Source organism: Microchirus variegatus (assembly GCF_963457635.1).
Source record: "Microchirus variegatus genome assembly, chromosome: 6".
Classification (NCBI taxonomy): domain Eukaryota; kingdom Metazoa; phylum Chordata; class Actinopteri; order Pleuronectiformes; family Soleidae; genus Microchirus; species Microchirus variegatus.
The window spans coordinates 19,359,930-19,387,636 of NC_139807.1; the positions used below are offsets into that span (position 1 = coordinate 19,359,930).

Here is a 27,707-nt window from a genome sequence, read left to right on the forward strand (position 1 = left end):
GAAGAAAAAAATAAACCAAAAAATAAAAATACAAATTTAAAAATCGTCCTTGATGCATGGCTTCACATGCTTTAATTTTTTTATTTTACTTACACATTTCCAAACTTTGTGACTGCAGGTTGAAAAGTTGAAAATAAGAAAAACCAAAAGCACATATATATATATAAAATCAGCACCGATTCATATATATCTTTTATTTAAAACGTAGAGAGATACCCATGTCAACATTATGCTGCTGGATTTTAAGAGGAAAAAAAAAGAACATGATTTTCTTAGACTGGGCTGCTTTCTTCCAGAGCCCACACAGTGGCGCTACAAGGATTAAACTCTGCTCATTGTTGGGGGAAACGCGTCCCCAGTCGGTGATTCAGTCTGAGGATAAGCTCTACTACTTACTGCTTAACAGCGAGGAGCATTCAATGGACTCTGGGAACCTTTACATCAAAAAGAAATCCTGACTGATTCTATGTGACCGTTGACCATCTTAACCACCAGTGGTTATCTGGACCTCAACTCGGGCCCAGCAACGGAGAAGAAACTTAAAAAGATAGAGGGAGGGAAAAAAAAAAAAGAAAGAGCACAGGAACATAAAGACCTCCATCCAATTGGCTAACACAGTACAAGCAAGCTACTACAGTCTGTTTATAAATTACTACTTCACACCTGGTAACTTACTACAGTTGTAAAAAGGGTTAGACATGAACAAAAAAAAAAATTTTCTTAAGTTAAACACACCAATTCATCCCCGATGAAAAAAGAAAGGGGGTTTAAAAAAAAAAAAAAAAAAAAAAAAAAAAAGAACTATATGGATTTTTCTTCAGACACGTCTCATTTCTAATAGGTTTGGAAGTGGCCTGTTACACTATTTCTTAACAGGAAGAGCTTACCCAAGATTATAAAAGTAAATATTTGAAACAAAGTCCTCTCTGAGCAAGCAACACTGAGTGTGGGGTTGTCATTGGTCCACGTGGAGTACAAGCCAGAAATTTTTTTTTGTCTTGTTTTCGCTTTTTCTTAGAGAAAAACGCTTCTGTGTTTGCATCTAAAATTCTCTTTAAATACAAAGCGCCTCTTCCATCATCCCAGCGTCAAAATCATCTGGATACTAGCTTAAAACATGGACACTCCAAGAACCTAGAAGAAACAAACAAAAAAAAAACGTTTTAATACATCAAATCAGGCCAATGCAGAGAAGTTAATTCATGTTTTTATCTCCTGTAGGGTTGACTATTGCAATGCTCTATTTCCTGGTCTTCCAAAAAAGAACATATATTATTTACAGTTTCTGCAGAACTCTGCAGCTCGTCTCTTGATTAAGACCAGGAAGCGAACATCACACTAATCCTGAAGTAGGTCCTTTTACTGGTTTTTAAAGCACTTAATGGTCTTCATAGTTTTGCTTTTACACTATGAACCATCGAGAAACTTCAGGTCTTCTGGTTCTGCTCCTTTAATTATCCCAAGACTAAAAACTAAAACTCACAGTGAAGCAGCTTTTAGTTACTATGGCCCACATTTATGGAACAGTTTCCCTGAAGACTTGAGAGCAGCACGCATTTTATCATGTAATGCACTTTGTTCTTCAATTTCTATTTGAACCAATGAAGTCTGAAAAACTGAAAAACAAAAGCTCTCTTGCACATGTATAGCGTGGAAACATACATGAATGACGGCATTGGTCTAATGAAGGGCTATGGATAAAGTGAGGAGGTAACGAGGTGAACCTGTTAAGTTTATATGCGACTATAAAAATACAGGTTTGGTCTCCTAAAGGCAGGGTGTCACCTGAGTGTGTGAATCATTACTGTAGTTGTTGCCAAAGTGTCATTGGGAGAAAGTCATCTAGTCATTAACTTCAATCTGCTCACTGTAACAATTATTGCCTTTATTGCCTGTTTCTAAAATCCTACTGTGTTGAATGTGTTTGACTTTGTCTGTTTCAAAATGTCATCTGCAGCGACGTCAACAGCTGTGCAGCCAGGTGTGCTGCTTTGTTACGTTGCTTAGAGAAGGCTTTGATACATTTATGACAATTAAGTGATTTAAACCTGACAGAAAACACCCAACGGCTTCTCTATATTGAGGTGGCGCCTTGCATTTCCAAGCACAAAATAAGAAGAAACCCCTAAGGCAAATCACTTGCTTTTATTAAAGCAGAGACATATTGAAGAATTTAAGGCTGGCAGTACACACTGAAATAAATAACATTTGGCATGTTTATGCAGACAGAAATGGCAGCTTTGCAACCACTATGAAATGTAGCATTTGGCTGCTGCACATTCAGCCTGGTCTGCTGAAGTTGTCTCAATGTTTTACTGTCTCATTCAGTGCTGCAAATACAACACGCTTGCAAGTGAGCCATGTAAGGCTTATTGTAAGCCACCTATCTTCAATTTAACCTCAGACTTAATGCTAATTTTAGTGCATACTTCCTTTGAAGAGACGACATGTCGTGATTACTCTCCCTGTTCCGCTCAACCATCTCCAGCTGGCCATCACACAAACACACCTGGAATCTGCAACTGTGTTTTGGTATTCGTTTGTTGCACTGCATTGGATTGTCCGAGTACACAAGATTAGAAAAGGCTAAATAGTCAAGAAGCTCCTCACCGATTCATCCATGATAGAAGCAGGGTCAAAGTAGTCTGGCTTGAGCTCAGATCTCTCACGACGATTCTTGGAGGGTGGCTGGAGGAGAAAGAGGAAGGGTTGAGAGCAGACACTCCATTAACCTTTTTTGCCAACACAGCTGCTTTAGCAGACGACCAATTAATGTTTCCATTTTTGCTTACACTAAAAATGAGTTTGAACCGTATCAAAAAGGCAGACAACACAGACACGGCCTTTTGCATTATGTATTACCATATTAAAGAAAGGATTAATCATTTTAGCAGATATTTGTAACAGTGAACCCTCGTGGCTCAATTTGGAAAGAATTTATCACACACGCAGCGAACAGTCGATTCAAAGGAACTAGGGCAGTTGTTCAATTTTCTGGTTGATTCAACATGACATTTAGAGCCTTTCTCAGAGTACAGCACAAGTGTAAGCATCCAAAACAGACATTTGTCTTGGATAAAATTGAGTTCTGGCTTCCCATATCATACATGGTTGTGTAGTGTTGGCGTGAACGCTCAAATAAGAATCACGTTGCCACGTGTTGTATCAACAGTGTCGAGGCGCTGTCGACGGAGCACATCAGTGTTTCTCACAGAATTAGATTTTATCTGTGGCAGCAGGGGGTTGCAGAGGGTGGAGTTCAGGCCGAGGGGGTTGATTATTGTAATTGCCCAGTGAACATGCACGCACGTGACTCTCATGTGCATCCAAAATGACAGGGAGTTCAAGTATTATGCTGTGGTCTGCCTGCCGATTGTGGGAATAAGCACAGCTAAAGTTAAATCTACCAATGCAATACTGAGCTATGACTGCCTGCTGAAGACACTAAGAACTTTTTCTGACAGTTTTGTTGCTCCTGTGCTGCCTGTGACCAGTCTTGTTTTGTGTGTTTTACCAGTTTCTGACATGAAGTTGTTGTGCCTACATTGACAAGTCCAACTATGAACAGTGTAGGTCCGGGTATGATACATAAAGTGATACAGGGGCTGCGGAACAATATATTACAGTATATTGGGTCATATTGCAAATATTTAAAAAGAGTTTCACTTCCGTGAAAAACTCTAATGCCGCTTTCTACTACTGTTTATCCCATTCTTTTTACAAACATATTCTATATTTTCATCATCCTGGTCACTTTGTGTTCTGAGTATTACTCTGATACCAAACCTGAACCAGGAGGAATAATAATTTACATTCATTTATACAGCTGTGACAGGTCAAAGTGAGGTTTAATTATAAGAGCACTGTTTAAGGGAATCCAGTATCTGCTGTTGCAGCCGTGACAGGATGAGCAACAGCGTGTTTAAAAAACGCTGAGAAATTGCTGTATTGATTTTTTTATTGCACCCCTAATGAGAGGACAATGGGTTTTTGTGTGTTTGACTGGCGAGGAGAGATTAGGTTAGGTTGGGTCATTGGCCGTCAAACATAAAACAAACAGTAGTTTCTTACATGAAACTTTCAGAATAATAAGCTGACCTGCTGTCAATGATATTTACAAATTATTAACAAATCATTCGATTTAGTGGCACCTCAATATCATTGACTAATGCCTGATCGCCACCACTTTAGCAGACACAAACAGGAGCTGCCTTAGATACTAAAGAATGATATAGTTGATATTAAGAGTCGAGAAAAGGACAGCAAGAGATGTACTGAGTTTCATATAAAACAGAATGTCAGCCTTCAGAGAAAGGATTAGCACCTCAAACAAAAATATGTTGGTTTAATTAGTTACATATCTCACCAGATCAATGTCCATGGTGTCAAAGTCCATGCCTTCATTGAGGTCATCCATACGACCCTCAGATGACATCATGACGTCCTCCACGATTGGCTCTTCATCTTCCTCCATAAGCCCTGTGCCGCGACGACTGCAAAAGCCAAGAAAACCGTAAAGTAATCACAAAGCAATCACATGTTTTCAGTGACATGATTTATGTGCAAAGGGTGTTTGTGTCTTACATGGCGTGTTGCAGGTTGTTTCTGAGCTTGGCGTAGTTCATGGCTCGTTCCTGCTGCTGGCGCGCCTCTTCCTGTCTCTGAGCCAGCATCCACGTGACCTGGGAACTAAAAGCACATGAGTAATTAGCCGTTTGTTTATCCATGTGTTTGGTGACCTAACTAGAGAAACCATAAAGATGTGAGCAGATAACCCACTGGCCTCACACAGATGAGAGTCAGGTTGGACAAATAAACTTGTCAGTTTCAGTCCCAGTTGAGCCAACACTTGGCAGGCTGGAAAGGGCAAGTATTTTGCTACCATTTAAATTAATTGCACACAAAAAGGAAACTCCAGTGAACCACGTCCCAATGTTTCATGGCTCATATTGCAGTCCTCTGATTCCATTCTTTGAGAATAAGTGATGCAGCAAATCTGAGTGTTGGACCTCAGTCTAGGCCTGGTCAAAGTTTTGTGGCAGGAAGTATTAGAATGCAAAGGAATAACAGATGTTTTAGTAAATGGCCATCAAAGAGTCTTGGAAATGATGATGGACTAACCAGCAAATGAAAATAAAATTTAATGCAGGATTGTGAAATTGGAGAAGTAATTTGTGTAAGTTCTGGCACAATATTCAGTATTTTATATGTTTGATGGTGTGTACAAGAGAGCTGAACTAATAACAAAGTAAGCATGCCTTTATTTACATACATTAAATACATCAGACAAATATCAATAAGTTTTTGTGAGGATGTTACAGCTTTGTTTTTTGTGGCTTGGGGAATTTGACGTTTAACTTTTAATAGTATTTGAATTCATTGTTTATTTAAATTTGCACTAAAAATGAAATAGTAGTGAAACCTGTCCAGACTGACATGTCGTTGTAATGTTCAGTACATTGCTGAACATTACAGTACATTGCTGTTCATCTGCTGCAGCACAGCAGACTGTAAAGAATTGCAGTGGCTAGTCTGAAAACCTCAAACCTGAGACACATTCACCAGTAACCTTTAACAAAATGTACTTCTGGCACTTACACACTCACAACCCAGGCAGTTTTTGCAATTTTACTAATGTCACCTGATAAAAAAAATAAAAAAATAAATAAAAAAGCTAGTCCACATAATGGACTAGCTGTCAGTCACACTGGAGTACACTCAAGTACCAAACATTTTCATCAATTGTCCTCTACATGGGAACATAATTTACAAAACTGACATCGTGTTATTTTAGGCACATTTTCACTTCCATTCAAATCTTCTTACTGCACCTATTTACAAATACATTCTATGCTCCAACTATATGATAGGGCTGAGAATCGGTATTTGTCAGTATCTGTATTGTTTCGATAATGGCCAAAAATCACTGGATCGGATATATGACAGATAAAAATTATATAAAATTTTAGTAGAGTATTTCTTCTTTTTCAGAGAACAATATTTGTTACACTTGGAGTATTATATCTTTGAAATGACTCGTGCAAGCTTTTTTTTTCGTTATCGGACACATTTTCCTATCCCTACTATAAGACCATCATTTATTGTATTTTAAATGCAATGATAATTGTGATCATTTCTGGATGTTAAGCTGGGGAATTCATGAACATGACTTTTCAATTAATTTTGTATCAAATACCTTGTGCATATTGAGCAACTGAATTCATCTTACTTGTAATCCATGGGTGTCTGGTGATGCTGAGGCGTCTGTTGATGGTGTTGTGGGTGTTGGTGGGGCTGCTGCTGCTGCTGGTCGTGAGGGAGGGGATAGACTCCCATGAAGCTGTCATCACGGCCCCTCTTAGGGTCGCGCATGGCAGTAGAGGTGAGGTGGGGCGATGGTAGCATGACCGGGGTCTGCATGGTCTGCTGCCACACTTCGCTGCTGCTGCTGCTCTCCTCTGACAGGGAAACGTGTCAAGACAAACAACTTGTGAGGGAAATCTGTGATAAGCATCTGCACATGTGTTGTAAATTTAAGTTTGAACTATGTTGAGTTTCAAAATATGACCGTGATCAAATGTAGGGCTTTAACTTGGTACTATAACAAAACCACCAAATGCTTCTTTACACTGGAGGCTGGGTTTCTCTTTTGGTTTGCTGAAGAATTCTAAAATGAGGTTGGAATATGGGAGTAGAATTTCCAAAATCAAATTAAACGTTTTCTCAAAAGATGTGGAATACTGTTCATGTAGGAGTAGCATCCAATCATTGCATCTGGAGATTTGCTCTTTCACAGCTGAAAAATTTGCAATTCACAGTGCGAGAGTGTATGCCAGAAATAATCCTGACAGTGAAATCTGAACCTTAGATATTAACAAAAGGTATCACAACTACTAACACTTAAAGCAACGGTTTCATTTTGACTGCACTTCAGTGACAGGCTGGCTCATTACTACTTCTACACCAAAAACTGCATGCTGTAACACTACAGTTACACTTTGTCACACACTTCACTGTGCCTACATTCTGCATCACTGTGCATGGTGAGGATTGGTTTGTCTCCATCCTACCATCTGCTGTTTAATCTCCTCACCCATCAGCTCTGCTGGCTGAGCCAGGGTGCTAGAAACACATCTGGGTTAATCTGGGCTCCGACACCACTTTTGTAATATCATGACTGGACAAGGCTATAGAATATATGCGTTGCATGAAGACATGATTTATTTTTACTTGCAGTATTAAAAAACACACTCAAACACTAAAAAACCCAAAGGAAAAACACTGCTCTTCCATCAGCCTGATTTAATTTAATTTAATTTCAATTTGCATAAATAAATCAGAATGGAAATTTAAAAAAGATTTAATAAAAATAATTTTGCTTAAGGGGGGTTGGCAAATGGATAAAGGGTAGATGCAAATAAGTGTACTGGGAAAATGCTTCAGGGAAAAAAAACAAAAACACAACCATGTATCAACAGCTATTGAAGGTCTTCATCGTCAGTTGAAAATCCTCCAGTGGATGACACGTACTTTGGCGCCACCTACTGCTTAACTAAATGAACTTACTCCCAATATTCAGTTGACAGCAGTTGATGGATACACACGTTATTTCTTAAATTATGGCCAAAACATGTTTTGTAAGGTTGCGGTGACCTTTGGTTCCTACCCAGTATGTCACTGAGACCGAGTGTATGCTTGTGCCAGATTTAATAAAAGACCCCCTGGCATTCCTGAAACACTAGGTTCACTTGGCGCAAATCCGATGTCATGCTGACATTGCATATTGACCACCAAAATCTATCTTAATTAGTTGCCGAGTCAAGCGAATGAAAACAGAATTACTGCATGAACTATGGAAGGTTAACTAAAAATATGTCCGCAGTCCCCCAAAAATTACATCTAATTTTGTTTTCAGGTGTGTTTGAGCAGGGAAACATCTAACACATGCAGGACAGCGGCTCCCCAGGACCAGGATTGAGAAACCCTGTATTAAACAATGAAAAATGTATTTGTTGATTTCCAAGTGCTGTACCTTCAGGGAGCTTTCTCTTGGCTGCCGATGTTCCAGCTGTTACAGAGGGAGGCTTGCTTTTCTTGGAGCGAATGGAGGAGCCTCTGCTGGAGTAGCCACTCATCACCGACATGGTATCGTCGTCACCCCCAGCCTGCAAGGAATTCCTGTAGGAGATGAGGGGGAGCCAGCAGTCCTCTCGCTGCAGTGCCATCTGGAACGTCATGAAACGCTCCAGGTACATGTGGCTGGGAGAGAAGGGAGGTCACACAGATATGAATAAACTCATGCATCCATGCATTTAAAGAACAAATGTTACAAACATAACCAGGTGCAAATTCCAACGGGGGTTAAAAGGCCTCATGGCAACCACTCTCACATCAGAAACACCAGTTGCACCAGTTGTCACCAGCACCTGTTGCACTGAGGCACCGAAACCTCCCACCCACTCAGCAAGAAAACACTTACACAGTCCTCTTGTCTTGTCTCATAAGCTTGGAGGAGAACTCGCTGAGGATATCTAAGAAAGCCAGGTTGAGGGGAGGACCTCCTTCTCCCTGGGGACTGGGGTCCTTAAACGCAAACTCAATACCATCTCTGGGGGAGGGGGAGGGGGAGGGAGAGAGAGAGAATTAATAGGCACATAGTGAGCTGTGAAATAAAATTGTTTCACTGCCATAAAACAGAATTAGGTGCTATAAACCATCATAGTCTTCAGGGACTAAAGGAAAAAAGTCACTTTTATAAAAAAGGAGTTTGGAAAACCTATTGCTATGTGGCTCAGTAAGGAGTATTTGGGCTTATAACACAATCATGAATAAATTGGATGTAAAATTAAACAAGTTCTACATTTTATAGAGCACTTATCTGGATGTTTATTTCACAACACACCAGCAATCATGTAAACCGTTTATCATTTTTATATTCAACATTAACATCTGGTATTGTTATACTGTCCTGTTTTAAAACCTGTGATGCTGCTGGCTAACAATAACTTGAAAAGAGAGGTTATTAACTCACCTGTTTAAGTATAAAAATATTAGATTCTCGATAGAAAGAAGGCAGAAGCCTTTATCTGATTACCCAAAAGACTGCTGCAAATATGGCATATTCATACAGGCTGTGAGCATACTGGGAAAACCCCAGGGAAAAGCAACAAAAAAACTGTAAATGTGCACACACCTGACTGATATAATAATCATCGTTCAAAAAAATAAAATTAAAAATAAGCAGGAAAAAACACTGATGGTTATATGGAAGATTATGTGTATAGCTGTTAAAAACAAATGTGTATCAAAGGTCAAGACAGTATTAACAACATTTTCTTACATTGCCACTGGGAAAATTTAAAAGTACAACAGCAGAATGACGGATGCTGGTGTTACACTTGTTTCATGGTGTGCAACTGTGTAACAGACCACAGATCACTTTGGTTTAATAGCTCTTTTGCTTGATGTGCGTTATTTGGACATATTTTTCTACAATCTTTTAAGTGCATGGGTGTTGGGAGGAAAAAACGCACTAGGTCAAACACAGTATTCAAGAATTGTTTGTCATGGCAGATCCCAAATACAAATACCACAATCTAATATGACCAATGCAAGACAACCAAAACAGAATGAAACCTTACTTGTGTAGCATAGCAATGGCATCTCTGGTTTTGACTTGGTCCAGACCAAATGTTAGAGAAAAGCGACGGGCCAACTCTTTAATTCCACAGAATGAAGAGGCGGAACGATCAAACCCATGACCCAGTTCAGACAGCATTTCATTAAACAGCTGACAGAGACAGACACAAAATGGAAACACTGGATTAACTTTCTCTTACAAATAGAATGCGACTATGATGTGAAAGAAAGTGTGAATGCACTGACCTGCTGCAGACTGAGAATGAGAGTCTTGGCACACTGGATCTTGTCTATTTGCCGAGTCTTACTCATTGTCTCCTTGATGATGTCACCATAATCATTGTAATACTGCAAAGAAAGAAAATAAATAATTGAGCCATTGAGAAAAACTGTACTGTATATATGAGCAGAATTACATGTACACTCGTCTTACCCGCATGTACTGTTTAAAGATGTCAGCCCCCGTCTTCATCTCGACCACACAGTAGATGATCAGTTTACAGTAGGCAGCCAGGAGGTTTCTTCTCTTGTGCAGAGCTTCAATCTTGACTGCCTCGTCGTCCTGTTGCCCATCTGAAGAGTGAAAGTAAAGTTAGGAGACCGTCTTCTACTTACTCATCTTGTGCATTGGAGCAGGAAGTAAATTAGCGGTCTTGAACGGCACATTAGCATTTGTACCTGTGCTATTTGTGTCATCGTCCTGGTCTATGAAGACATGGTTCAGGATGAAGGAGAGTAGCTCGGACTGCAATGAGTCCTCGGAGGAATAGACAAGAGGCTCCAGGTGTTCTCTGCCTCCAGACACCATCTGGTGGCTGAAGATGAGCAGGAGGTCACACAGGATGGTGAAGGCCTGTGGGAAGACAGAAAAAGGACAGAAAACAACGTTCAGTAAGCACAGCACAACAAGAGATTTAGTGGAATTCCATAGAGCTCCAAAGTTTAACATTACACATTTTCTTCATTCATGAACATAGCAGGGAAGTCAGTTTCTGATGTGAGTGTTAGTGAGTTCCAATGCATATTGTCCAATCGTTACTTATCTCCAATTTATATTATACTCTCTTGCATTTAAGTAGCTTTTACGACTGCTGCTACACACACAGACCATCATATTTATTTTACCTGTTCTTTCACAGAAGTGTTAACATTGGTGAGGTAGCGCTGACACATCATACAGAATGCCCTCATCTGCTTCCTCAGAGTCACCATGTCATCCTGGTTCAAGAGAGTTAGAATTTATTGAAACATCATACTTGTGTCCTCAAAACATCTTCAAAACAGTAAAGATCGTGAACAAGGTCAGTAAAAGTGAATGGATTATTCTCATAATAGCAATTGTTTTGACTGATGATCAGTTCGAGTGATTTTTATAAAAAAATAAAAAAAAAGATTCATAATTGAACATTTTCCCCCACACCTACTCAAAATAAACCACAATGGTTGTATAATGTGAATATACATCAGCGGTTACAGTTCAAAAAGAGAGAATTAAGAACAACTGATGGTCGTTCGTAATCAAGCATCAAAATGTTAAGGTCTGGGAAACACCGATAGACATTTTCACCATTTACTGATGTTTTACAAATCAAACAACAGAGTTAAAAAAAATACTTAAAATAATGATTAGTTGCAGCCCTAGAGTAAACATAGCTCACCTTCCTGGAGCTGCCCTCCGATATCTTGGCCAGATGCCATAAGATCACATAGTGGGTACACTGCAGCGAGTGGATGACTATCTGCTCACAAGAGAAAGACGTAAACACAGGTCAATAATCGGTTGCATTTCCAAAAGTCTGATTGATTGTTGAATCATAGAACTACAACTTGAAGAGGTTCATATATCGACCTGCTCTGGCATATCTCCGTTCTCTATGCCTGTGTTGAGGAGCTTGAAGTTACTCGTAAAAAGGTCCCACCCAGACAGATCATGAGCACTGCAAAAGATAAAAACAAGAAGAAAAAAAAACTGAGTAAGATTTGCGAACACAACCAAATGACCAGTCTAAGTGGATACGTCAGATAATACACAGCTATATGAAATTTGTGAGGAAACTGGTATTGAAAGTAACGTCTTACTTGTGAAATGCTGTGATCCTCTTTAGAGTTGACAAAACCTGATATGCATCATCTTCATCAGCTTCTTCCCCCTGGAAAGAGAAATTATACAACTCAAGTTTCGTTTGACGAATTTACTCATTTTCAAGCATTAACCATCTCGAATAGGAGACCATGAGAAGAAACATCTATTTGCAGTTGGCCTGGGTGATACGAGCCAAAACATTATCAAGCTAAAAAAAAGATCAGCAAATAGATAATTGTGATAAGAAGAAACCAGTTAGTCAATTAATGTCATAAACATATTTATGGCCAGCAAACACACACGTCACTCCTACCTCTTGTAGAAAATCCTCCAGTAGCCTGCTGAACTTGTCAACCAGCTCATCCAGCAGCTGGGAGCGGGCAATGTCAACCCGATTAAAGATTGTGAACTCCTCGTTACAAAGGGCATGGTAAGTCTTAGAGCAAGCCTCCAAAACTTCAGTGTCTGTGTGCTTCTCCACAATTTCCTTGATCTGACGCAGCAGGGATTCCAGGTGCTGGGTTAGAGGGAAAGAATTACACAAAAGATAAAAGAATTTAGTTCTCAGGTTCAGTATATGGTCTTTTTGTATTTGGATCATTGTCGCCTGATGACTGCTTTACCTTCTCCAGACGCCCCGTGGTATAAATTTCCAGGTCGAAAAACTGAGGCAGCTGCAATAAGTTGGTCACCTTCTCAGAATCCACAGCGTACTGTACAACAAACGATTCAATTGAATTACAATCTGATTGTGAAAAAGAAGAAGTGAATTATTTAAAAAGGAGAGGACTTAACAAACCTTGGCCAGTAGAGGGGGCAATGCCACAGCAAACAGCTCTGTCATTCTTGTTCTGTCATCCAGCTGAGTCTTCTTCTCTTTCGCTGTCATCACCTGATCAAAAAGCAATAAACTGTATGCTTATCCTCACTACAAGGTTGCTTTTAAACAAAAAATACAGTGCTGGGCTGTTTTTTATTTTGTTAAGTTTAATCTTTGCCCTGACCATGACTCACTGTATTTTATTTCAATGTTTATCTTCTTTACATTATTATTAGGTAACATAAATCATCCAGAACAGTTTGTTTTTAATCAAACAGAAGGAACAGACTCTGTAACAATGATTGTAAAATAAGAGTCGATGCAAAATCCGTCAGTTAAATCTAATGAGAAATAAGTAACAGTTACAACATAAAAATATCAAGACGGCAATAACTATTAGCTTGTGAAACTAAAGATCCCATAACGTCAGATAGAGAAAATGCAAGCGGTAATTCTGAAAATCCCTGTTAACAAACCCTTAGCATGTTTTCAATTCCAGAAAACAGACTTGGATGGGATGATAAAAATCAAAGGTATGAGCTTAATCAGCTCTACAGTTATTAATCAAGTGAATGTTCAACACATTATCACATCCCTCCACAGCTGTGGGCATGTAGGAAATAAAAGTATACTAGTTGCTCTTACCCTCTTCCCTGTGCCTCTTCCAACAGGTGGGTGGCATTCAGCAGCTTGGCGTACAGTGCACAGCATGATTTCAATCAACGCTGTCTCTTGTCTGTCTGTAAGAGCTACAAAAAGACCACACACTTTAATAACAACCGAGGTAAACTCTCCTGAAATCAATTGAAACTAACAACAGTACATTAGGTTGACAATATCGGATTTCATATTTATTTCAACGGGCACTTATTTTTATTCTTTTGCAAGAGGTTTTTAACAACACTGCAAATGAAAATGATCAGGTCACCATCCAGCTGTCATGCACACATTTTTATCAAACTCCCCTGTGCCAAAAATGTCAAAATATCCCATAGTATAACTGAGTGACATCCAAACTGTACTTTACAGAAGGGAATGAAGCCAATTCCTTTGAACCCTGCGTTCCACTGTGTACATAAACCTGATTTGGCAACATACTCCAATGTAGTTCCAACACGTGTGGCCTGAATAGCAGACCAGATAAGTTGGTTTGAAAGAAACCAGTCATACCTTCCTCTCCTGGTAAAGGTTCATCTAGCAGTAAGCTGATCATACACTCCCAGTCCTTCAGTAGCTCTGGACCGCATTCCCAGAGGGAATCCACTAGATAGGCTGCATGCTCATGGAGCTAACAAGAGAGAATGAAGGACAGATGACTCAGTCTGCGTACATACCCACAAAAAAAGGACAGAAATGTCACCCTTTGTCTGGGGAGAGAAGGAAATGTGATGCTGTACCTCACTCTCCAGGAAGAAGAAGACAGTGGTCTTAATGAGGTTGGCATTGGGGCTTTGTCTGCCTCTTCTCTTGGGGGCACCATCCTCCTCCGGCTCCCGATGGCTGAACAATCTTCAAGAATATTAAATCATTAGTTTGGTATTAAACAAAAGCAACCCTTGCATAATCTACCAGCCACAAAGCAGTAGAAAGAAGTATCAAAATTACAAAATAATCATATGGTAAGCTGAGAAGTAAAAAAATATTACTAGGCAAACTGAGAAATGAAATAGTTTTACTACAATGTTGACTTACACAAACAGAGGTATTGAGTGTGTCTAACTACTTCTAAATAAACCTGCAACTATATCAATATTCCTGAAAACAGTTACAGCTACTATTCAGTGATAAATTCATGCCAGGCATACTTCTTATAGAGGAATTCTCCTGCTGCAATAGCGACTGGCCTGTGTGCCGAGTAGACCAAGTGATAGACACTCTCACAGTCTTCAGAGGTCAACACTTCCTCCGTACTACTGCGGAGACAAAAACGAGAAACAAATGGTCAGTCAAAATTTATCGTAGAATTAAAACATCCCATGTTCTGATATGTCAACATGGATCCAAGTTCTGAAATCAACTGTCACAAAACTGAAACTATTGACTTACTTCAGGACGAGTGTGAGTAGCTTAATTGCCTGAACAGCAACATCATACTCTTTGTCAAGAGTCATGGAGACGATACGATCCTGAGCGAGAGAGAAGAGATTTAATGAGTCCATGGTTTGTTGCAGTGACAGAGTGAGAAACAATTAAGTTTGTGTTGTTGTGTCTAAGTTGCCCAGCAGGTGGTGCTGACCTTGAAGCGACTGGTGAAAAGTTCCAATCTTGCATTGAGCTCTCTGTTGTGGTAGAGACCCTGCAGAGCTGTCAGACACTTGAGACGAACCTCACCTTGCTGAAAAAGAGAAGTGGTAAACGGTAAACGGTAAACAGATTTTTATTTGTCTGAACTGTGGAAACAAAATCCTGTATTTTAAATTATTTCTGGATTCACATTGTAAGTAATTTAGTCATTGGTTGAAACAGTGATTGTTCCTATAGCTCAGGGGTTCTCAAAGTTTTGATACCTGAGGGCCAATTTAGGAACCCAACAGTTGACTGAGGGCCGCCAAAGGAAAGAAAACAGAAAGAAATCCCATTTATAATAATTTTAATGACCAGATTGCAGTTCTACAGTTTAGAGTTAAGTAATATAAGTGTTAATATAAGGTTATTTAAGCATTAATATAATAACGCTTTGTAATTTACTGGGTAATTACCCAGTATTTTGGCCATTGTGCTTACCTTCTAATTACAGGTTAATACCAAGTAACACATTTCTGTTACCATATATTTACGGGTAAATAGCTAGTAATTGGGGGCTGTAGCTACCTGCTTATTACCAGTTTATAACCCAATAATACACTAAAATTCACCATATAGAAACCAGGGAAATACCCAGTATTTTTGTTTACACTTATTGGTCTGTATCCAGTAATGTCCAATACACATTTAACAAGCTTAGTAGCACCTGGATTAAAACTATCAACTGTAATTCATTGCGGGCCGCCAGAAATGTTTCTGCGGGCCGCCATTGGCCCCCGGGCTGAACTTTGAGAACCAATGCTATAGCTGTACCATGATGGACAGACAGCAAGAAGATGGGTGTGGAGGTTGCTCTGTTTCTGTATAGCAGGTAGGGGATTAGTTTTGTTTCATTGTTCCATGTTTCACAGAGCTATTGGTCACTATTGTTTTGTTCCATTTGCTATTCTTGTCTATACTAATAATGCAAAACGGCGTGTTAGTGAGAAGTATCGGTGTCACATTAGTGCATCCACAACCATTAAAACAAACCACCTGGCTGAGTATGTGCATGCCCATGGTGCTGAGAAGGGGTCAAATCATGAAAAACAATGTAAAAATTCCTACGGATGATGTGTGTATTAATGTCCTCTAACTCACCTTATCATGCATGGTCCATCCCACATACTTCAGGTAGCTGTCATTGAGAAAGGCATCACTATAGAGTTTCATCCACACGCCAATCTCTTCTATACAGATTGCCCTGATTTCTGCTATCGAATCACTGTTGAAACAATAAAAACAGTAGACATTTATGAGACTTTTCAATAACAGGAAGTATGAGATATGTATCAAAAGTCAACACTGTTGATGGATAACGTAGTCATACCGATATCTGTGAACAAACACTCCTTTGAAGATTGCATTCATCATGTTTTCAATCTCATCTTGATTTTCTTGGAGCTGAAATGAAGAACAGAAAAAAAAAACATTAGCATAAATCCGACCTGGCTAGAATGCTATAGAGGCAACCAGGAGGCATTAACTTTACTAGACGTGTGCGACAGTGAACACTGCCACCATGGTGCGGTGTGGCTGCATGATTAAATAACAGATGGATGCCCTGTGGGACTCCGTGTTATGTAACCTAGCAGACAATGCAACCCGAATAGCACACAACACAACACTAACGGTCAGAGAGAGGTGCTTCATGTACAAAATGAATGGAACAGACTCAAGTAAAAGTCGTTTTTCAATCAAATTTAATTTTTTAATTAGAAAGTTCTGACTTTAATTGGTTTGACTTGGTAATACAGTGGATGCATTTTTGCGGATTCTTGCAGTAAACCTTATAAAACCGAAGCTACCAAAATGGCCTTCCTGATGAACCATCATTGAATTCTATGTTTATTCAACCATCTCTTGAATAAACCTGGTGCAACAGACCATTCACGATGTGGTCATGTTCAGTCCACACACAGCGTGGTCATGGCGAGCGGAGGAACTTGAACGCCCCACGCCATTTAAATCCCCTGTTTGTGACGGTGTGCATGCACTGTAGCACAAGAAAGCCATATGACAGTGGAAACACATCTAGCATGGCCACACATTTGAAGCGACATCACCCAAGTGTTTCACTGACATGAGTGAAAACAAAAGCTGCTCAACAACCACTTCTCACCGCGGCATTTAAGCAACCCCTTGCTGCACAATCCGTCTGGGCTAAAGCTATCACAAACGCTATCGGTGCGTTTATAGGTGCAGGCATGAGGCCATATTCAGTTGTGCAAAACGAGGGCTTTAAACACATGCTGAAAGTGCTTGAGCCACGTTACGACATACTGTCGCGCACCCACTTCAGCTAAAAGATTGTGCCAGATATTTAGCCTATGAGCAGGAGAAGAAAAAAGTTGTGGATTAACTATCCCGAGCACCCTCTGTTTTGCTCACAACAGAAGGGTGAACGTCCAGGGGACGTTGAGCTATGTGACAATAACCGCTCACTTCATCACAGCAGATTTGGAGATGAGAAGTCTGGTGCTGCAGACACGCCCCCTCTATGAGAGTCACACAGGCACTCACCTTGCGCAGCTACTGACAGAGGCAGTGGAGGAATGGAAGATAAAGTGGTCCACTACTAATATCCCAGTCACAACTGAAATGCCAAACATCAAATAAATGCAGTGAATGAGGCAGGACTGGGCCAACAGATAGGGTGCTTTGCACATGTAGTGAATTTGAATTCACCCAATTTTAATTTGAAAAGGAAGGAGATATACCTTTTTATGTTGCAACTTTGAGTTGTTTTTCATTAATTGTGTTGAAAAAGTATATATTATGCCTTGTGCACTTTAAGTCGATTTTATATATTTTAAATTAATAATTTAAGTGTTAATAAACGAAAAGACAAAACTTGTGTTTATTTGTCTATTTTTTTTTTTGCTGATTCGAAAAAATTATCCGATCTGTGACTCTGATCCGAGAAACGATCAGAACCGTGAGTTTTTTGATCCTTTGCACCCCTATTCCCAGCAGATATTTTGATATGATATTGTAGGACAAACACTGTTTTAACCAGCAACATTATTTTGGGTCCCACTCCAGTTTTCAAGTTTAAGAGAGCCAGGATCATGCAATTGTTCAAGTATAAGGGTAGGCCACAGTAAATATTTGTTTATTTTTAACTGCATACACATTTCCTGTATTTTCTGGATGTGTTCCAATAAAGTGACTGAGAAAAAAAAATCACTGTATAATCATTACAGCATTGTTAAAACAACAAATAAAATAGTAAAGACTTTTGCACATTGTCGTATAAATTATAAAAGACATTGTCAAAACTACAAAAACTGATTACAACGGCTGGTATTTCATTCTGACTGCTAAAATAAACTGGATTTGAAGTTTTACAGCCACTTTTAAAGGGCTGTTTCTACCACATAACTGTCAACCCATAGTCAGGCACATTTACAACATAAACTGCTGATGTGGTTGAGGTTGCCTTCCTTGCTGTTAACTAAGATTGACAGTCATTTTTTCTAAAATGTTTACATGATTATAAATTTAATCAGTAAACAATAGGAGAGGTACTTGTTTGTTTGTGTCCTTTGTCAATTAAATGACAACACGGCTGGAGAATGAAACAAATGTTTTCAGCCAACATCACCAATTAATTTTTTTCCTCATTTGATGTTACTATTGCCATCTCTAGCAGTAAAAAACAGCTTCTCACCTACAACAGTATCAGTGAAACCAATTCCTTCCCCCATGTACTATAGCTAGGCTTTTGCAGTGAAAAGGGCAGAATTATATTCTCCATCAACCAGAGTTTGATGAGTTTAGGAAATGCTGCAAAGATGATGGGGGTTCCATCGACTGACATTGTCTTCAGGCATAGAAAATACTGCAATATTGTCTTGTCCAGCAACTGGGGCTATTAAAAGCAAAACTCATAAGTTGAAGGAGTGTAAGACAGAGTCCACAACTGTGAAAACATAGTTCTAAAGTAAAAATAACACGTGATCTGGGCCACAACTTTCTACAAAGGTTATGCAAAACACACCACTGTTGAAATTCTAAAATTCAGTTACAATTTGATTCACTTAATATGCATGCTGTCTAAAGGCCACATTATACTTCTCCGTCTGCGTAACCACGGAGACCCCTCGAGCCTTCATACTTCTACAATTTCCCGCCCGATCAGTAGGGGTCGCTGCGCAAGGTTGTTGTGCTTCTGGCTACAGTGAGCAATGGCGTCCGAGAGAGAAAGACTGTTGTAGTTGAAACAGTGGCCGTTTGTCACTTTTCTGTGTCACAGAACACAGTTTTAAGTTAATTTGAGGCGAGAAATTGGCCATTTAGAGTCTAAACATATGCTGTGTGTATTAAGATGTGACGTATTTATAGTTTGGCAGCGACGTCGTCGGTGGTGATCAGCTCCGCCAGAGGCTATCCGACAGGCTCTGTGTAACCTATGCAGAGCACTTTACACAGGAGTATAAATTGGGCTTAAAGGGAAAACAAGAATATAGACAGCCATGTGGTTACGCTTACCTCTTTGCGTTTCTGCAGGAGCAGCTCTAGTCGGTCATTGGCCCTTTTGGGCACAGCTTTATTTCTCTCTGCCTCATACTGGCGCTGGGTGTTGTCCATGTTGATGCTCAGGTTTAGAGCTACATTCACCAGGGCTGTCATCAGCTTCATGGCTGCCAAAAGAACATGCAGCATCAAGAAAAAAATCCACAGAAAACGCCAATTTATTAACGTAATATATAATGAGATAAAAACTGGTGTGGTGTGTGAATTTATTAAGACAAGGCACAGAATTAGGAGACAAGGTTGTTGACACGAAGCTTATCTTACTGCATGATGAAATAGGTCACATTAAATATATTTCATATTAAGAATAACCTATTTTTGACAAATGGACCATGCTTATATCAGAATTAATTTAAGTGAACAAATGCCATATACTTCAAGTACTTCAATTTCAGTTTACCTTGATTGCTGCATTTACATGCACTTAAATGTGCAGTTACAATCATTACTCAAGAGATTACTAGCTGGCTTTCCCTTAATCATGGACAGGTAAAGATGACATAAGTGGTGTCAGGCGCAGACAACAATGCATGTGTTCTTGTAGTTACTCCTCCCACCTGTACTATTAATGACTGTTGTAAAACACATGATGCTGCTGCTGTGTATTCTGCATGCCTCTTGTTATTATGGAGAAACGTCTGCTCTACTAGTGCATGTATTAATTATGTCTTTGAATCAGTCAAAATGACATTAACAAATTAAAATATTACACTGTTCAATTAAAAACCTACACAATTATCCTCCCTCCACCCTTTAAGAAAATAGCTCTTGAAATGTGTAAATGTGCTAATATTCCGATCATAATCAGCCCTGTTACTTTTCCCACCCTGCTAATTTAACTCTCCACTCCAAGATCACATTGAGTACCGTAAACGCTACATCCATACTATTACATTTTCACATAAAACTTGTGGTTTTGAGACAAAACAGGATCTACATCCAGACAAGCATTTTAGCTCAATTTCAGAATTTTTCTGCTTCTATGCCAACAGGTCTAAAAATGTGTATCACATGACCGCTCTGACGCAACACAAAACAGAATGGACTAAAAGACCCTTACACCAATATTTTGTGATACACACTTTTGCATTCACTGCTGCCAGGTGACTTCTACACAGCTGGGAGTTCTAATCACACTTAACAATCTTGTTTCAACAAAGGTGTTGTGTGTGATCATGTGACCTTACAGGTACACTGGGCATGTGCATGCTGGTGTGAACAGGAAGTTGATTCTTTCATCTGCAGTTGTTTGCTTAGTTTCAGAGAGTGTTACTAAAGAGAAACAACAATAGTAAAAAGTTGAACAGAAGTTTTTTTTTTTTATTAGATCAATGATGAAGTGAGAGCAAGTGTAAACAAAGCTTTACATGAATGCAGGTAACTGCATCATTGTTTCCAAATGTCTACTTTTTGCCCATCTATTCTACAATGCATCTTTGAGATAAACAAACATGTATGAATTCCTGTTTGTGGGGCTCCAAACAGCATGGTAGTATGGAAAGCTTATGAAAATGGAGTCGTATGGATGTAGCCTACGTCAACCCTAACATTTAAATGTATCGCTTACACACACACACACACACACAAACACAGAAATAGTTCATCTTACCTGCCAGTGTTGAGGTGTGTCGGAAGGCTCGGACTTGGGAGTCCGATAGTCCCGTGAGAAGAGAGATGACTGTGTCCATCATGTACTCATCATAGATGATACTGTACTGACACTGGCGCACAAGCACGGCAATGAATTCACAAAAGCTTGATTTAAACTTCTTCCATTGGGGCCCAGCTATGGTTAGAGGATAATCACCGCTGTCCTACAGAGTCCACAGAGGGCAATCCATCAGTAAATGAATTTATGATATGCGACTTACATGTGATACCATCTCCAACCTGTAACATGTTAGTAAGTTTTACTGTTTACTTTGTCGATAAATTAATTATAGAGTGGATATTTAATCTTAAAGAGCCCATATTATACCCTATTACCCCAAATTAAACTAGTTCCTGATGCCCTAATGAACATGTCGGTGTCATGCTTTAGTCAAAATATCATAAGGATGAAGCACAATAGCAGTTCAATAACCCTGCCAAAACAGCCTTTTTCAGAACGCTCGGTTTTGTGTCTGGTCATTTACATGTGAATGAGACCCAGGTAAACACACACCCACTGCTTCCAGGGGAGTGTCGATCTAACTTAATATCCACAGCCATACTGTCACCACTTATCACCTATTGTCATGCACCGTTGTCACAACCCCCGCTCCCCATACCCCATAGTAATGTCCGTTTACCCGTTGTAACTGCGTTTCACCATAATGCATAGAGTGACCACGATTTTGGCTTCTCGCGATCATAAAAACATTAGAATCGAAGAAAAACGATTAATGGGCAGCGCGGCGCGTATGTAAATTCCTATGCTAGAAAAACACCTTGAATGCACCAGCTGCAAGTGACGTGTGTGGATCAATAATATGAGGAGAGAACGTGGAAACACGACAGAAAGGTAGCCTTAGGTTGAGAAGAAATGTAGGACGACATCTACATCTTTCTGCAGTGCGTTCAAACGCGTGCTCTTCATATTATTGATCCACACGTCACTCGCTAACTGCAGGCACTTAACTGGTGCGTTCAAGGTGTTTTTCTAGCATAGAAATTTACATACACGATCAACAACAAAGGGCTTGTGAAGCTTGTGAACATTTTTTTCATAAATAAAATATATCCACTGGACACACAAGTCCTCTGAGGCTAGAAGTTTGTGTTAAACACTGTGCTCCGCTGTGCAACCACTCTTCCTCCCTTGCCTGCACTCTCGTATTTCACAGGGACAAGGAGGAGCTACGGTGGAGCTGTGAAGTACTCTGCCTGGCGGGGTGCCAACATTCACGGTGAAATGCTCGCTATGTCATCATTCTGAGGGAGGTTTAAACATCGTGTGTTTTATCGCCTATATTTACACTAAGTGGAACCACTAAAACATGACTAAGTCTTGTTTTTTCACATTTTGGGGTATGGTATGGCCCCCTGAGTCCCAAATATCAGTACTAAAAGATTAAAAAGTTGATTTTGCACAATATGGGCCCTTTAAATGACACTATGGATGTTTAAAATACATTAATGACAGCACAGGGTAAATAAAAATTACCTCATCAAATTCCTCTGTCATTCGTCGGATGATCTCGGAGTTCTGCATGTTGCGGAACATTTCTCCACTGACCACACCTGGTAAGCACAGTGATTAGACAGGAGGCAATTTACTCAGTGGTCAAGGAGACAAACTCTGGGAATGGAGAGTACCAAACATGGTTCTGCAGGACACGCAGAACGAAGCATTATCCTCAGTAAGGTTTTAAAAAGCCCAATCACAAGGTAAAGAGACTCAAACAGGTACACACCTTTACACCCTGAGCACTGGATGAAGAAATTGATGAGATCGAGAAGTGCAACATCTCTGTCATGTTTATACGACTCAATCCAGTCATCAACGACAGACTGCAGGGAGAATGATAAAGATGCATTTTGAATTAGACATTGAACAATAATGTATTTACTTTAAATGGGGTGGAAAAAAACATGCAAAGAACTGTAATCTTATAAATCTCCATTCATACCTGCATTGCACTTCTGCCCAGCTTCACCACCTCAAACAGCATCATATTTTCCATGCCATTCTCTTGGTGGTGGCCATTTAACCGACCTGCTCCCTTCCCTTTGCCTCTCTCCCCTGCCGCCTTCTTCCCCTTCTTTCCACCCTGAAACAACAAAAGAGATACTGTATAAGAATAATCAGAGATAACAAAAACTACATTGGTTATTTGATATACATTACAAAAAACTGCAAAAGAGGCCTCAATATTAATTTGTGTGCACAGGCTGCCACAAGCCAGGTCATTGGAGCCATTTGTGCTTTGTCATACCTTTCCTTTAGTTGTGTTTGCACCCCTTCCATCAGGATCTTCTGAGAAGTCTGTGTCTGATGAGAATCGAGTATCTGTATCCCTGATTGACAAAAGACCACATTTGTATAAACATGCAGCTGGAGCTTAATAGTCAATAACAATCGAGGTCTCTGCAGGTTTCAACAAGTCAAATTTAAGACTTTTTTAAGACCATAATGAATACAATTTACGACCCATTTCAAATCTATACTGGCAAAAAAGTACAAAAGACATGAAGGAAAATTGGAGCCAAAAAATTTTGAACTTGGGTTTTCATTAAGTTTTCTCCGCTGCTATGCTAAGCTGTAACACACCGCGGCGCGCGCACAGCACACTAGCTCGTGGTGCTCGATAAATTCTCACCGGGCAGCACAGGCGGCCTACTTTAGTTCTGTGTTGTAGCTATGTTATCACATCCTCAAAAATAGAAACATTTCAAAGCGAGACTGAAGTTTATGCATGTTTTAAATAAAAGTAACATTAATTAGGGCTGGAAGATTATGGCAAAAATAATAATCACGATTAATTTGATTGATATTGAAATCATGATTAATAAACACAATTATTCATTGATTCCAAACTTGAGTATTTATTGAACCACCAAAACTCAACTTTAAATATAACTTAAAAGAACAGCCAGAAATAAATTTGTAACACATAAACAAGAAAAATAATAACAGTAAATTAAAATAATGATAGTAATAAAGACACAAATAAAAATAACTGCTGCATAACTTGCAAAGATGTACAACATGCACTGACAACACTAATAACACAGGCAAAATCAAAACAAAATACTCTGCAACTTCAGCACAACATCTGTCATACATGACTGGAAATATTTATGTGAAGGCAACACCTGACGCTTGTCCAAAGTCTTAACTTGCGTCTAGAATCCTGGGTTTGCTTATGGTACTGATGCGTCCTTCACTACCATATTTTTTAATTAACGTCACAGCCTCTGCTATCTTTTGATGTCTGCGGGACGTGGTGGATATGAAACGGCATTGTAAACAGTGTCCTTAATAGAGGACTGTGTTGGCGCGAGAAACTTTGCAAACAATTGACTTTTGCTCGACGTCAAATTGAAGCCGAAATGTTTCCAGTTAGTTGATATTTTCCTACCTTTGTTACCTTTCTGCCTTTTCAAACGTTCGCTCCTATTATTGATCCACACACGTCACTTGCTAGCTGCAGCCGCACGTTACACTGGTGCATTCAATGTCTTTTTCTAGCATTGGAATTTACATACACGCCGCGCGGTGTGGCGCATATTCGTTTTTCTTCATTTATAGTCTTTTATGACCGTGAGAAGACAAAATCGATTAAAATTCGATTAACCTTCCAGCCCTAACATTAATAGATTTTTTAAGACCTTTCTAAAATGTATTTAAGACCTTTTGTGAGATTTTAGGAGAATTTAAGACATTTTAAGGCCTTAAATTCAAATTATTGGATTTAAGACTTTTTAAGACTTTGTAAGTCCCCGCAGATACCCTGAACAATGGTGAGCATGAACTTACTGAGTAAAGGAGTACTCCGTTGGTATTTCTGGTGCTGCTATCATTTCTGTAACATCTTCTGGATAACTTCAACTTATGACTGGCTTGAGATTCTCAGGAAATTCACAATAGGGGAAGTTGCATGTGACCTAGAATAGGAAAAAAAAGGGCAAATTAGAAGACTACCCATGAAGACACATTGCACATTTCAAGCAATTTCAATAGAATAAATAAACGATACAAATGAAGCAAACATAGGCCGTTTGTTGAAATATATTTCAAATATGCTTTTCCCCCCAGGAAAAGTCTGTCCTGGGCAAGTGCTACCATGGAGGCAGAACAATGCAACACATAGAGAACAACCAACAAGAACATAATGCATAGAGAATAAATAACAGAATAAAAAAAACAAAATATTATTAAGATAATATTGCACCAACTATAAAACAAGTAGTCCAGGTAAAAAAAGAATCTAAAACAAACAAAAGCAAAATGTACATGAAAAGTGACAGTACTTAATAAGAACATGACAGAAATAAACATGTGTCATTGTTGAGCAGAGTGAGAGAAAAACAGAGAGCTTAAGACAGTTGGTTTTGAATATGCCCAGTCTAAAACATGTGCCCAAAGGTAACAGATTCCAGAACAAATTCCCCTTTGCCAGTTTGATTACAGAACAACCCCCCCCCCCCCCCCCCCCATCACTTTCTACTCACCATGCTCTCAATTTTATCTTAATGCTGGACTGTTAGTTTGATGCCATTCATAGGGGGGAAAAATGGCTTCACATGGTAACTGGGGCGGATACGAATGTTTCTGTCATACGCCAGAGTCTAGCCATTGGCTCCCTCCCTTTCTCCGTTTCCCTTGGTTTACAGGCAACGTCATGCAACACAGATTAGAGCGTCTTCCTCAACGACCAAATACGGCATTGCCCTATACGCCCCACTAGCATCTCAACCAATCAAAAAACAGTATCAACATCAACAAGATACCGCAGGCCACAGAGAAACGATTGCATGGTTGTGATGTGTAAATTAAAAGCACCAACATCAAAGGGGGGTGACACCTTTGCATTTTCCTTCGGATTCTTACTTTGTCCACAATTCATAACATGGGTAAATGCCTCCTTAACAGCCATACATGCCATTAAAAATGCCAGGAGCAACTGTTCTAAACTGAAAGGGTTGACATCAACTCCCCCTTACCCATTCTGGGTACAGTAGCTGCACATGTTAATCCCAGCAGGCGTAGTTATTGCATACATATGTATTGGTGTTCAACTACAACATATTCAGTCTGTAAGTCTTGGGTCCTCTCCCTCACGATGCTCTGGGAGATGGTGACCCACATGTGCGATATTGGCATCTTTTACAGACGAGCCTTTCGTAAAATAGTTAAAATTCCGAACATGATCAAACATCCCACCAAAGTAGACACATAGGAAATACTATGTATTAATTGATTGTGGTACTGAGTTTAATTTTAAATGCAGTATGTATTAGCTAGAAAAAAAAAACATCAGACCCGAATCCTTAAGAGTAATTGTGTGACAAGACGACGGGGATCTATGGGTGTAGACAGAAAAAGTGGCGCCAAATCGAGCCATGAATCCCATAAACTTGTGACTGTGAAGCTAGACCAGACGATTTTAAATAAGACGAAATTGTCATGCCTAACTTTGAGCATTCCTGCGCGTAAACGATGCTCAAAAGTACCGGCTCAGCTTCCTCCAACAATGCCGACATAACCATGCTCTGCGGCGGCTCCTGTCAAAATTGACACCGGTGCGCTGCTGGTGCTAGCGCCACAAGCTAAGCAACCGAGGATTTAGCGTCGTTCCTCGGCGTCAGCTAAACGAAATTTGTTAAAGTAAGCGTGCACTTATCCGACTCAAAGAATGAACAAATTGTAGAACATGAAGGACGACAGACTTGTATAGCGCGTTTTCATCAGATATTATGTACCAGATGAAGAAAATGTTAGCATTTACTCACGCTATTATAGTTGGTACATAATAACAAAACAACGCAAGCAGTACTGTACCATCGCAAGCTAACGTTAGCACCACACAATAACGCTCGGCACTGCCATTTCCATACACATCAACTATTTTCCGTCTTCAAAACAGGGGCAGGCCGTGCTCACATAAATGGAAAAGTAAATAGGCACACTTGATATGCTGAAATCAAATGGCCGAGAATAACTCCCAATGGTTAGCATGCTAACTGCTACTGCTAACGTACCAAAAAAACAGCACGTCCTTGCGTCCTCCATCTTGCCTCGGGAGTTCCAGCACCGTATTGCATAAGCAACTAACACTTTGTTTACAAATATACAAAGTGTAAATAAGTCGTTTTAAACTATTGAGCATTTCTTTCAGTTGAGTAGGATGTATTTCGCAGTCGTTTGCCAAAAATCTTGCTCGTTAGCGCGCTAACAACCGAACTAGCCATGTACCGCGAGCTAACCAAGCGACTTGGTTCAGGCAGACATCCGCGCTCAGGGCTCATCCAGAGCTAGCCAGGCTAGCGAGACGGCTAGCAAAATACAAATCAACTAACTTCCAGATAGCTCTCCGCCATTTTATAGCTAACTTACCTTGTTGTAAAATGTAATCCCGGTAGAACCGTAACTTTTAACTACTCTTATACAGGCTCCGTCCGAATCCCACCACAATTCAGTAAAAAGAGTTTAAAAGTCGCGGTCAGAGGCGGTTTCGGACGTTCTCTCACCCCGCTTGCTCCGTAGTTCGGTTTGTTGTTTCGACGACCTGGGAGGAGGAAATCCTGGTGCAGAGCTACCACCTAGCGGCCACAATGCTCACATTAGATTCACAGTTGATGACCTGACACCTAGTGGTCAAAGTTGCATACTACATTCACACGTAGCTTCTTCATTTA

General features: G+C 39.7%; 1 protein-coding gene across 1 annotated transcript; it reads right to left on the reverse strand.

Annotated features, from left to right (window-relative positions):
• Positions 1-954: 954 nt before the first annotated feature.
• stag2b (STAG2 cohesin complex component b) lies at positions 955-27,533 on the reverse strand. The gene is made up of 34 exons (XM_083890628.1): positions 27,406-27,533; positions 24,826-24,953; positions 23,282-23,363; positions 22,976-23,116; positions 22,760-22,856; positions 22,510-22,586; positions 20,974-21,178; positions 19,320-19,471; positions 16,156-16,229; positions 15,927-16,050; positions 14,779-14,877; positions 14,589-14,668; positions 14,348-14,455; positions 13,940-14,051; positions 13,713-13,830; positions 13,188-13,291; positions 12,522-12,614; positions 12,346-12,435; positions 12,036-12,239; positions 11,719-11,789; positions 11,489-11,576; positions 11,298-11,378; positions 10,765-10,857; positions 10,318-10,492; positions 10,073-10,212; positions 9,886-9,987; positions 9,642-9,790; positions 8,480-8,608; positions 8,033-8,259; positions 6,230-6,458; positions 4,585-4,689; positions 4,367-4,493; positions 2,611-2,688; positions 955-1,134 (listed from the first exon to the last, which is right to left on the reverse strand). Exons 2-34 carry the CDS (start codon positions 24,867-24,869, stop codon positions 1,111-1,113), a joined length of 3,822 nt encoding a protein of 1,273 aa, XP_083746754.1. The 5' UTR covers positions 24,870-24,953; positions 27,406-27,533; the 3' UTR covers positions 955-1,110.
• Between the last annotated feature and the right edge of the window lie 174 nt (positions 27,534-27,707).

Excerpts from the sequence above, each read along its gene's own strand:
- stag2b (XM_083890628.1), bottom strand. The coding sequence starts at position 24,869 with ATGATAGCAGCACCAGAAATACCAACGGAGTACTCCTTTACTCA. Across the intron at positions 22,857-22,975 it reads TGGGCAGAAGTGCAATGCAG|TCTGTCGTTGATGACTGGAT; the intron begins GTATGAATGGAG and ends TTCTCCCTGCAG. Across the intron at positions 4,690-6,229 it reads CAGACACCCATGGATTACAA|TTCCCAGGTCACGTGGATGC; the intron begins GTAAGATGAATT and ends ATGTGCTTTTAG.